The 13,021-nt window shown below is 33.7% G+C and overlaps 1 protein-coding gene across 3 annotated transcripts in view; it reads right to left on the minus strand.

Annotated features, from left to right (window-relative positions):
- VPS13A (vacuolar protein sorting 13 homolog A) overlaps positions 1-13,021 on the minus strand; it is a 238,885-nt gene that overhangs the window by 40,550 nt on the left and 185,314 nt on the right. For all 3 annotated transcript variants that reach the window (XM_082843241.1, XM_082843242.1, XM_082843240.1), the window contains exons 54-58: positions 5,740-5,972; positions 2,148-2,301; positions 1,489-1,635; positions 1,210-1,291; positions 553-622 (exon numbers count right to left, since the gene is read on the minus strand). In XM_082843241.1, the coding sequence (XP_082699367.1) occupies positions 553-622; positions 1,210-1,291; positions 1,489-1,635; positions 2,148-2,301; positions 5,740-5,972 (686 nt within the window). The remainder of the gene's footprint in view (positions 1-552; positions 623-1,209; positions 1,292-1,488; positions 1,636-2,147; positions 2,302-5,739; positions 5,973-13,021) is intronic.

Raw genomic sequence — 13,021 nt, forward strand, 5'->3', positions numbered from 1 at the left:
GCAAGTCCCAGGAATATATTTACAGTTAAAAAATTTTTCTTTAGTTAGGAAAAATTTTGGCAAAGTAAGAAGCATAATGTTTAGGTACACATAAACAATAAAACAGTATTTTAAAAAGGGAATAAAAATAGTATTTATCTTGGTGATAGGGTGGAGGAAACAAGAAATATGGTAGTGATACATAGATGGATGTTTCTGTCAGTGTTCTATTTTTTGAACTGGGTGGTGACTGAATTGAAAATATTATTTTCTTGTTTCTAAAACAGTATGCAGTAATTATAGACAACTTAATAGAGAAAACAAATAAAAAAGAAAATAACAAAATACACACAATTCAGAAATGACTATTGTTAATACCTAGGTATAATTCATTTGGAGCTTTCTGACTCTCCCAGATTATGAAATAATTGATTTTTCCTATGACCTTTATAATTTAATATTTTACACTTAAATCTTTGACTCATCTGAAATTTATTTATTTAAGAGTACAATTAACTCATATTTAAATTAAAACATTAAATGCACACACAATAAATGTACTAAGACGCTTACTTAATACGTGATATCTGCGAATGTCCTGCAGATCTCATGACAATACTGACATCTGTAAAGGGCTTTGGTGCTGTAAAGATTAATAAATATGATTAATGATGCTTTAAACAAAAGATAAGCATTTTCTTGCAATTTAATACACATCACAGTGGACAACTAAATTATTTACTAAATCGTGAGTATCAATTAAAATTACTGATATCTGTAAGATCTATCACAACCTTAATTTCAGACTCCAGGATTGTTTTTTTAATTATCTGTATTCACTCTAAGGTTAACTGATCCTTTAAATTAGTGATTTTAAACCAGAAGTATGTATTAGAATCATTAGGAAGTCTTTGTGAAAACAGATTCAGGGTCTTATCTTTTTATTCAAAGGTTCTAGTGGCTTCTAAATTAGGGGTTTACAAATTAGTAATCTTTTTTTAAAATTAATATCTCTAAACATTATATATATATTTCTAAATAATCTTTTCTTCAGTATTCACTCAGTTTTATTGAAGTTAGTTGAGTACTTCCTGGGTTTTTTTCAAGCTAATTTTCCAATGATCCTATAGACACTAAACTTGAGAATGGTTTCACTTCATATTTTTAAAGTAAAAGAAACCAAATAGCTAATAGAACCATTTTTATGGCAATGTAAAAATACAAACAAACCTGAATCCATGGTGACCGACTTAGGAGGTTTAATGGGGTAAAACACAAATGGAAATATAGCACCATGTATCTGGTTTTGGATCTAAGAAAACAAACAACAGGTCAGTATATTAATATGTTAATTATAGAAACTGACTGGAATAACAAAATTTAAGAAGTACAAGGAATCAAAAACTCTAGTCCAACAATGAAACTTAAGTACTAGACAAAACAGACTATGCGAATACATTTATTGCCATATTCCTTTAGAATATAATTTGACTATCTTTTCAAACTCACCTGTATTCTGTAAATTTGAATTCTAAATGATGATTGATGTGCAGATGTGCTATATTCTACTTTTAATGCTGGAAGGTAATTTCTTCTTATAGCTATTACATGTGGCTGCAGAATTTTCATGTTAGTACCACTGGGTGTGAAGCGAACCTGAAAAATATGCCCATACACACACACAAACACATGGAATTTCTCTTTATTTATTAATTGATTAAAATTAGAAATCTGTATCAAAAAACTTTAAAGATAATATTAAATAGTAGGCTAAATATTTGATGAGATTTTGACTGAGATCTTTATACTCCATATCCATACAATTCACAGAAATACTCATATAATCCTTTTAACTTGGTTTTATCACTTTTTATATAACTTTACTAAAATTTATCAAAAAAATAAAGCGATAAAAGAAGAAACAGTTTTAAAAATAAAACAAAGCAACTTATTGCCTTCTTGTTAACCAAGGAGTAGATCATTAGCGGCTTAAGAAAGTCTGAATCTTGATACAGAGAACTATCCCTTTAAAATATTCTATATAAAGTATGTATAATAGGATTCATTGTATTGTAAGCAAACTAGTCTCTCCTTAAAAACTAACTTGTGATTCACCTAATTACAACAGATAAAAATTAAAACTTCATATCAGTACTTAAAAATATTACCGGAATGTTAGTGTCCAACTCAATAACCTTATCTTCTGATGGTGAAGATTCAGTATATTCCTTAAATTCTTTCTCTAACTTCTCAGTGTGCTTTACACTCATTGGCTTCCATCTTGCCTTCTTCTTGGGTTTTGTCTCCCAAACCACATCAGAACTTATATATGAAAGCAAAAATCATGGTACTAATTTATAAACATTTTCATTTTATCTGGTTTATTACATGAATTACCATTACTGAAAAACCTTCAGTAAACTTTTGCAATATCTCTAGTTGTAAGCAAGCACATTACAAGTTTAAAAACATGAATTCATTCAACCAGTACTTATTAAACTCCTATTTAGGCACTATTCTAGGTGGCAGGGAGATTATCAGTGAACATTTCTGCCATTTTGGATCTTTCTTTTACCTGAGGAGTGATAGACAAGAAATAGTAAATTAGCATCTTTTAATATATTAGGAGGTGAAAATGCTTTTGAAAGAAGAAAAAGTAGACGGGGTAAATTGGATGTGGAGTACTGGGATATGCAAAGTGGCAGCATCAGAAAAGAGTGGCCACCAGAGGTGTCATTAAGAAGGCGAGATTTCAACAGTCTTAAAGAAGATGAGGGAGTTATCCAGCACAGAAGAGAAGAACAACATTTCAGGTAGAGAGACAAGCTAGAGCAAAGACTCCAAGCAGAGCATGCCTGTAGTCGTCCAGGTAGAAGAGCAAGGAGGCTGGCATGCCTGGAACACATTAAGAGTAGAAGATGAAGGAAGACAGATAATGAGAGGCAAAATAACGTAAAGCCTTGAGGATACTGTAAAGACTCCGAGTTTTATTCTGAGATGAGGACCCACTGAAAGATTATGAGAAGATAACCAGCCACATAGTCTGACCTAAGGTTTAAGAATGTACTATGTGTCGGAGTGGGAAGAAAGGAAAAAAAGGGATGAAGACTAGAACAGGAAAACTTGTTAGGAATGTAATGTAGTAAGCCAGGAGAAAAACGGTGATGGCTCTGCCTGCGGTGGCCTAAGAGTGAGGCAGTACAAAGTGGTCAGATTCTACGTGTGTTTTGAAGCTAGATCCAAAACACTGCTTTTAGATGGATTACATGTGGGGTGTAAGATAAAGAGAGGAATCAAAGATGATTCCAAAGTTCTTGGCCTGAGCAGCTGGAAGAATGTAGTTGTCATTAACTCCAGTGGGAAAGCAGGTTTTGGTAGAAGGAGATCAGGAGTTTGGTTTTACATACTACAAAGCTTAAGAAGTCTCTTAGATACCTGAGTAAAGATTTTATGTAAGTCGTTGGATAGATAAGTCTGGAGTTCAGGACAAAAATCTGGCTGAAGATATATTTTTAGAAGTTTTTGGCATATATACGGTATTTGAAATCAAAACTGAGACACAGAAGAGGACTAAGGTCTGAGAGCCTCAAGGTACCCAATATTAAGCAGTTGAGAAAAAGACAAGCAAGCAACAAGTGAGAATAAGAAATGTTGGAACAGAAAGAAAAACCAAGGTGGTGAGATATCCTGGGTGTAACATTAAGGACACTGTATCAAGAAGGGATCTGTGTTAAATGTTATAAACATAATCAATACAAAGACCTGTAATTGTACACTGGACCTGGCAATACTTAGGTCTCTGGTGATCTTACCAAGACCAGTTTCATGGTATACTGAAAGCAAAAACCTGTTTGGAATAGTTAAAAGAAAAATGGGTAAAAAAAGAATTGGAGATAGTGAATATATCTTCTGTAATAGATTAACACTTCTAAGGGGTTTGGCTATAAAGTAAAGCAAAGAAATGTGCAGTAGGTAGCAGGAAAAGTGGGTTCAAGAGAATTTTTTTTAGTTGAAAGAAATTACATTGGTTGGAACAATTCAATAGAGAGCCAAAAATTATTGAGGTAGGAGAAAAAAAGAAGAGAATTGCTGGATCAATGTCTCAAGAGGCAAGAGTGAATGAAATATAGTGCAAAAGTAGAAACATATGTTTAAATAGGAGCACATACAATGTGTCTATGATAACTAGGAAATGTGTCACTGCAATATGTAGGTAAAAAATATTGGTGCATAGGAAGCTGAGATATTGGAAGTGGGTCTTTGGACGTTCCCTTTTGATTGTGTCAGTTTACTCGGTGAAGTAAGATGCAAGGCAGTGAGCTGAGAGAGAATGGGGGTTTAAAAAGAGATAAAGTGTGAAACAGTAATCTAGGAGATACAGTGAATGGAACAAATCTAATTTACTAAAAAATTGCTTTAAGACTTAATTGCAGAATTTAAAAATCTTTCCACATTCTAAAATTACTTCACTTGTTTTGCTTACTGAAGTATGTAAGTTATTTAATTTTATTTATTCTATTTGTTTATTCATTCTAAAATTTATGTTCACTTAATAAACAGAAAGGTAGAAACCATGTATTAATCCCCTTTGCATTCACATCATTTAGCATAGGAGATAGCACATATCAGGTTTCACAGCTTAAAATCTGTTATCTATTTGACATTTTAATTTAAGTAATAAACATACTTTTTTGAGAACAAAAAAAATTTCTAAGAAAATAGTTTTAATATGCCTTTTTATTCATTTGGCCGTGCCAAGTGGCATGCAGGATCTTAGTTCCCTCACCAGGGATTGAACCCGTGCCCCCTGCAGAGGAAGTACAGAGTCCTAACCACTGGACTGCCAGAGAATTCCCTTTAATATGACTTTTTAAATGGCATGGATAGCATTCAAGGAGAAGTCAGGGGCATTTCCAGATGAATTTACATAGAAAAACAAAGTCAAATCTGTATCATATACCTTTAATTTATATATTTATTTGAGAGTTTAACTCAAGTAAAGGATTAAAACTACATTATCCTTGTTATACAGACTGCAATATAGAAACACTCTCAAATTTGGCAGTAATATACATAAATTAATTTTAAGTGTTTATAAACAGGAATATTAAGTGCAAAAGGGAAAGAAAGAGTTTTACTGGTGATGACTTATGCGGGAAACGGTAAATACAGTATTATCTTATTAGATCTTAAAGTGCCAAGGTCAAAGTAGAAAGTGACTAGAAAGTGAAATGTACAGTGTGGGGAATATAGTCAATAATAATATAATATCTTTGTATGGTGACACATGGTAACTAGACTTATTGTGATCACTGTAATGAACAGAAATACTGAATCACTATGTTATGTACCAGGAACTAACACAGTGTTGCAGATCAAATGTACTTCAAAAACAAACTCATAGAAAAAGATTAGATTTGTGGTGTACCCTGCACTGTGGTAGGCGGTAATGAACAGTTAAACATTTCCTTATGACATATTAAAGAAAGAAAATATACCTTTGATAAGTTGAATAAATCTAATTTTTAGAGAGCTGGGAAAATCAACAACATGATGAGATAAATTTGATTTTTGGTATGTCTTTATCTCAAAAGGCAAAAAAAAGCATCAAAGCACTTTTAAATTAGCATTACCTCAGATTAGTATCAATGAATAGTCAAAACAGAAAATTTAAACTAACTCATTTTAGATTTTACAATCACCACTCTTAATGATTAAGAACTGATCACTTAAATGTATCCAAATTTTAACGCATCTAACCTTGTAATGCCAATATAGGCTACTTCTTGCTTTGTATAATTGTTGACAAGAGAAATTCCAACATCTTGTAATGCCAACACAATTTCTTGCTCTGCTAACTCTGCTTTCTCACTTTCATATGTCACTTTAAATACCCTTGGATCTTCAGTGAATAAAATAATGCGTTGTAAGCCTTCAAAGAATGAAACTAAATAAATGGTCTTTTCCCCCAGATCTATAGGTGTCATCATATCCTGAAACAAAATCATCAAAAAAATAAAAAATTAGAGTTTGGTCACATCCAACACAAAATCTAGATTCCACATTTGAAAAATGAGAATAGTAATGGCACCTCGTTCCCAGGGTTGAACAAAATAAATTAGTAATTGTATAACATTTGGAAATTTACATAATTAAAATCAGTTGATGACAGCTTCTGCCATAATCATTATGAAGTCAGGAAGACAGGTCAACTGTTCTTTTAATACCATAGTAAAATCTAATTAAATAGTCTTCCTTTCTAGGCTAATCAATAACACAAAATTTTATTTTCTCTGATTTATTATAAGACTAATCAATGTGTTATGCATTAAAAGTTGTTCAGTCAGAAATTCATATTTCCTTGTAGAGCTGAACTAAATAAGATAAAGAATATCTGACACCTCAGTTGCATGCTCTACAAAGCACAAATACTTACTACAGGGTTAATTCTGCAGGAAGCCTTTATATATAATTATTGTGCTGATATCAGGGTCTTCAGTTTCAATAATTAACTTCTAATAATTAACTGTCAGCAATGAATTTCTAGTTAAGTGAACACTCTGATTAACAGGAAATTATAATATATAGTACACATTCATGTTATAATCCACTAAAATTAAAAATGAGTTGTTACCACAGTCATGTTACTTATAACACTTTCTAAAATAAAATACATAGTACTAAAACTACATTAAGATATAAATAAACTAATTTCCAAATAATTCTGAAGTTTTTCTAATATTTACACTGGATTACAGATTTACCTTTATAAACTTGATCTATCATTTTGATATAAATATTATGCTATAAATATGCAAAAGTACTAACCAACAGGTCAAATATTTGATTTTTTTATATTAAAATGAAGTCTTTTTTCCTGAATAAATCTAATAATCATGAATTTAAAAAATAAAGTTAGGCCAATTATGGGCAGCCCTCTCAAATACATTCAAAGAACACTGGACTCCACAAGAGCAACATTGAAGAGACAAAGGAAAAATACCATCAATATGCTAAGAGAAAACAATTCAGAACCCAGAATTCCTTACTCAGCAAAAATATCCTTCAGTCAAGAAAAGTATAGGAAACAAAGATGCCTAAAGACAAATGAAAACTACTAAATATCATCATCAACAGAGTCACTCAAGGAAATTCTATAGGAGGAATTAAACACTGGCAAAAGGAAAGTGATCCAAGATGAGTGTCTGAAGCAAGAAAGGAATGTTATGTAAATAAAATAGTACTTATGTGGGAGAAAACATTTTACAAAATTCAATATCCAGGCATAATAAAAATTTTTGGCAAACAAAGACTAGATGAGAAGTTCTTTAACCTCTTATCAAACCCCCCAAACAAACACACACACCATACTTTGGCAAAGATCCCACTTAAAGGTAAATATTGAAGTTATATAACTTGAGACCAGAAATAAGGCAAAGACATGTGTTAATATCAGTTTTATTAAACAGTATATAGAGATGCTAGCCAGTCCAGTAAGGCAAAAAGAAATTAAAGATGAAAGGATTAAAAAGGAGAAAACAAAACTCTCATTATTTCTAAGTGTCATGATTGTCCATATGGAAAAATAAAAAACAAATAATCAATATTAATAAGAGAATTCAGTGAATTTTCTGGATAAAAAAAATCAACACACAAAATGCCATTACACTGCCCTATGCTAACAAGCTTAATTTTAAAAAGATACCAGGGGTTTCTGCTCTGGCAACTGATGACTAGGTGGTCCTGGACCAACACTCTTCCTAACAGCAAAAGCTGGACAAAATCTAAAAAGGAAAAATATGTGTTTGAAAAGACAGAAAAGTTACCAAGGTAGTGAGAATGGGGCCAAGATCTGAGAGAGAAAGAAAGCCAATAAAAGTGAACTTTCTATTCAGAGTTCACAAGTGCCAGTTCTAAAAGTAGAAGCAAACACTGAGAGCTTAAGAAAAACATTAAAATTGGGAGTCTCATGTTTGGAAGGACCAAAACTGGAGTGCAGGGCATACCAAAAAGAATGGTCAACAGCTTAGGCTTTTAGTTGAGTCCCCAAAGGGCGATACTTTAGGTGCCAGGGTAAACTGGAAATACACAAGTCCTCACAAGGACTGAAGACCAGGTTCAAATAATTTCAATCCCCATTAAGGTACTCTCCCCCTAGACTAGCTACCTTATTACAAAGGTAAAATCACATGTTCTTAAGAGAAAGGGAACATCATATGGAGCCTCGAATTGCCTTTAAATTTTTTCATATACTTTGTCCAGCACACAGGCAAAAATAAACATGCATAAAGTATGGATTTGAGTGAAAAACAAGAAAAAAAAGAAAACATTAAAATATCCATATGAAATCTAGATATTGAAATTGTCAGATAGGCTTCAAAGTAGTTATGATCAAAACATTCAAGAAATTATGTAACAAGACAGAGAATTTTGGAACATAAACTTCTACAATAGAAGTCTTAGAACTCATCATTTCAATAACTAAAATTAAGAACTCCATGGATGATTTTAAGAGCAGATTAGATATAGCGAGAGAAGTATAGTGAAAAATAGGTCAGAAGAAAATATCCATACTGAAGGAAGGAGAGAAAAAGATGAAACAACACATAAAAGTCATGAGACATGATGAAAAGTCTCACATTTATGTAATGGTGAATTCCAAAGATAAAGAGAAAAAAAAGAGGTGCCAACCCTGAAATTTGATATCCAGCAGAAATACTCCACTAAAAACAGGGCAAAATAAAGACATGTCCAGAATGAAACTGACAGAAAACTAATCAGCTGTAGACGCTGATAAATGGAATACTGGCTGCCATATCAGTAAACAAGGATGTTACAGTCATCAGCTATTGCAGCTACAGCCTATGGTGAGCTGGTGAGCCCTGAGGAAACTCACGAAGAATACCTGCCATCTAGCAGCCATCAGACTGCAGCCACTCCCCACGGTGAGCCCTGAGGAAACTCAGGATGTGAAAACACAGGATACTGGCCCGAGATAGCTGAGGTGCATATTAAAGGAATGATTTCAGTGAGCCCAGACTCTTGCATCTTCCTATACACAGAAAAGTGCTAAGTTCCTTAACTTGGGATATCTGGTTTTCTTTAATTAACAATAATCTTTTGATGTTCCTGACTACCTGCCCTTTGTTGTAAAACTTCTATATAACCTGGCTTCCTCCATTGCCTCCTCGGAGCTGTTCTCTCAGGGTTACTCGAGATGCTGCCTCCCGGGCTTGAAGTCCTAAAAGTTCCCGCCCAATAAAACATAACTCTCAACTTTTAGGTTGTGAATAATTTTTTAGTCAACAACTCACACTAAAAAAATAGTAAAGAGAAGAAAAATGAACCCAAACAGAAGTATGGAGATGCAGGCAGAAATGAAAAGTGGCAAAAGGAGAAATATGTGGGTTAATTTAAATGGAATACTAATTGTAGAAAGCAGTAATAATACTTCTTATGGGAGTTAACCTATTTAGAAATAAATCACACAACAATATTACATAAGACGGAAGGAGTAAATGGAGTTAAAGAGTTCTAAAGTCCTTACATTACTGGGAAAGTGGTACAAGTACTAATTTACAGCAGGTTTTAATAAGTCAAGAATGAATGCTGTAATACAGTAGGAAGCTAAAGCTTTAGGCTTCTGTTAATGTGATGATCTTTTTGTGTCCCTTGCAGAAAACCTGCAAGCTATGCTCATGGGTTGTTATAAGAGATATCTGCTACTGTGGGGTAGGGCTTCTAGGTCAAGAGGGCTCATAACACAACGAGTGAGCTTTGTTTTCCCTCACATCAAAGCTGTTGTTTGAAGTGACCAAAGAGAATACCTCCTAAACTTGTCTGATGCTTCCTGCTGGTATGCTGTGTTTCCTGGCCTGTATCCACCCAAGCAGGCAGTTGTAAACTGTGGCCTGATAGTTTTGTAAGTCTGAATGTTTAAGCCTAAAAAGATACTGTGGTGGGCACTGCAATATTACATACTGATAAAAGAATCAATTTAACAAAAAGACATAACAATTCTAAATTTGTATCTACCTAATCACATAGTTTCAAAATATAAGAGCCCAAATTAACAAAACCAAAAAAGGAATGTGTAAATCCATGATTTTAACCACCACTCTCCAAGTAACAGAACAAGCAAACAAAAAGTTTAATGAGATAGATTTAAACAATTCAACAAAACTTGAATAAATCAACATATATATGTAACAGGGACAGCCGATTTTGACTCCATGTTGGATCTCTTTCTTTGACTTTAACCTTTGCTTTTTGCTGCTTTTGTTATTATAATCATACATAATGGCATGCCTCAGGGAACCCTGCCTCTCTGCCTGAACCTTAAACTAAAGTACCTCTGTTCAGCTCACAGGGAGACAATCTGACCCTGCCCACCTGTGAATGGCTGCAGAAAAGAAGAAACTAACACATTCCCTCCCCAATAAAGGCCACTGTGAGGAGATGTTTTGCAAGATAAATGGGCTTTTTACTTTAGTTCCTAACCTCCTCCCCCTCTCTGTTCTATAAAAGAAACTGGCATCCAGACCCCAACAAGATGGTTTTTTGGGCCACTAGTCCGCCATCTTCTCAGTCTGCTGGCTTTCTGAATAAAGTCGTTATTCCTTGCCTAAACACCTCCCAGGGCTTCCCTGGTGGTGCAGTGGTTGAGAATCTGCCTGCCAATGCAGGGGACACGGGTTCAAGCCCTGGTCTGGGAAGATCCCACATGCCACGGAGCAACTAAGCCCGTGCGCCACAGCTACTGAGCCTGAGCGTCTGGAGCCTGTGCTCCGCAACAAGAGAGGCCGCGACAGTGAGAGGCCCGCGCACCGCAATGACGAGTGGCCCCCGCTCACTGCAACTAGAGAAAGCCCATGCACAGAAACGAAGAGCCAACACAGCCATAAATAAATAAATAAATAAATAAATCTATAAACACCTCCCAATTTACTGGCCTGTCGTGTGGTGAGCAGAGCGAGCTTGGACCTGGTAACACATAGAATACCGTAACCAACAACTACAGAATACATATTTTTTTCAAATACACATAAAATATTTACAAAAATTTACCACATGCTGGCCTACAAAGTCAATTTCAATAAATTCCAAAAAATTGAATCAGAGTATGTTCTCTAGTCACAGTGGGATTAAGTTAGAAATAAGCAAACAAAACTAGAAAATACTTCTGAAAAGTGATAACCTAAGTAACCATGAAGCCAAAATATAAAAATAAGTCACAATGAAATTTAGAAAATATTTTTAACTAAAAAATAAGTAACATAAAACACAGGAAAATTTGTGAGATAAAATTAATACTGTTTTTGCTAGGAAGTTCGTGACTTTAAGTGACTTGAAATAAGAAGTGAAGAAAGTCTAAAAAGCAATGATCTAGGTATCTGCTATGAACTCATTTGCCCCTCCCCCAATTCACATGCTAACGTCTCAACTTCCAATGTGACTGTGTTAGGACATAGGGCCTTTATGGAGGTTATTAAGGTTAAATGACATCCTGGGAGAGGGGGAAGGTGTAAATAGGGTTCTGATCCAACAGTATTAGTTTCCTTATAAGAGATACCAGAGGGCTCGCTCACTCTCTCTTTGCCATGTGAGGACACAGCAAGAAGGCAGTCATCTGCAACCAAGAAGAGGCCTCACCAGATTCACCAGAACCTGACCCTGCTGGCACTCTGATCTCAAGCTTCTAGCCTCCAGAACCATTAGAAGTAAATTTCCATTGTTTAAGCCATCCAGTCTAAGGTATTTTGTTATGGCACCCTGAGCAGACTAATACAATATCTATTTCAAGAGTTTAGAAGAAACTTATCAAATTAAAACAGAAGAAAGGTGAAAGAATATAGACTAGAGCAGAAACAGGTGAAAATGATAACAAATGTATAAAAGAGATCATCAAAAGAGCAAATTGATGGTTTTCTGACAGACAAAACTAAACTGAAACTAATTAAACTAATAAAATCTCAGCAAAACTTATCAGGAAAAAAGGAATGAAGGGACAAATAGTCTATGCTAGGAATGAAAAAGAGAATCATCCCCATAAATATTAAAAGATAAAAAGGTGGATATTATGAAAACATTTATATCAATATATTAGAAAACAGAGATGAAATAAAAGCATTCTTAGAAAACCTCTTACCAAAATGACACAGTAGAAATAGAAAGCTGAATTGCCCTATATTTAATAATAAAATAGCATTCATAATTTAAAACCTTCCTACAAAGACTACTGCAGGTTAAGATGGCTTGGTTTCACTGGTGAACTCTAGCAAATATTCCAAACATTCTAGAAATCATACCAATCTTACATAAGCTCTTCCAGAAAATAGGAAAATCGTAGATATTTCCCAGCATGTATTAGAATGACCTTAACATCAAAATCTGGTTAGGACATTACAAGGCAGGAAAGTTACAGGCCAACTTCTCTCATGAATACAAGCAAAAGTCTTAAAGCATTAGCAAGTCAATTCCAAAAATACAAGGTTGGTCTAATATTAAAAAACCAACCAAATAAGACAAAGCCCAGATAACATATAATCATCTCAAAAGATTACAAAAAGTCATAAAAATTAATAAAAGTTCAATACTCATTTGATAAGAGAAATAATAACTAGTGGCAAGAAAAAAGACACTGGAATAGGGAACAAATTAAGATAAATTTTGCAAGACCAATAAAACTTTAATAAAACAATTTCTGAAAGTCAATTAATATGTTACTGCAGAATGTTTATACCTAACTTTATTATTATAAAAAACAACAGTTTGCCATCCAGAGATAAATTCTTTCATTAATAGATCCCTAAATATCCTTCACAGAAGTTAAATTGACTTGGGATGACTTTCAATGCAAAGAATGTATTTATATTGGTTTATAAATTGAATGCTGAAAATACCTAAGTTTACCCTTTATAACATAATAGAATCAAATAAAAAGGCAGACAAAATAAGACTGTTTCCAGTTTTAAACATTTCTGGTTAAGTTAAAGTTTGAATACTGTTTTAAAAATCTTTCGCAGTTTTTAAGAAGTGGAAA

Source organism: Leucopleurus acutus, assembly GCF_964270905.1.
Source record: "Leucopleurus acutus genome assembly, chromosome: 7".
Lineage (NCBI taxonomy): Eukaryota > Metazoa > Chordata > Mammalia > Artiodactyla > Delphinidae > Leucopleurus > Leucopleurus acutus.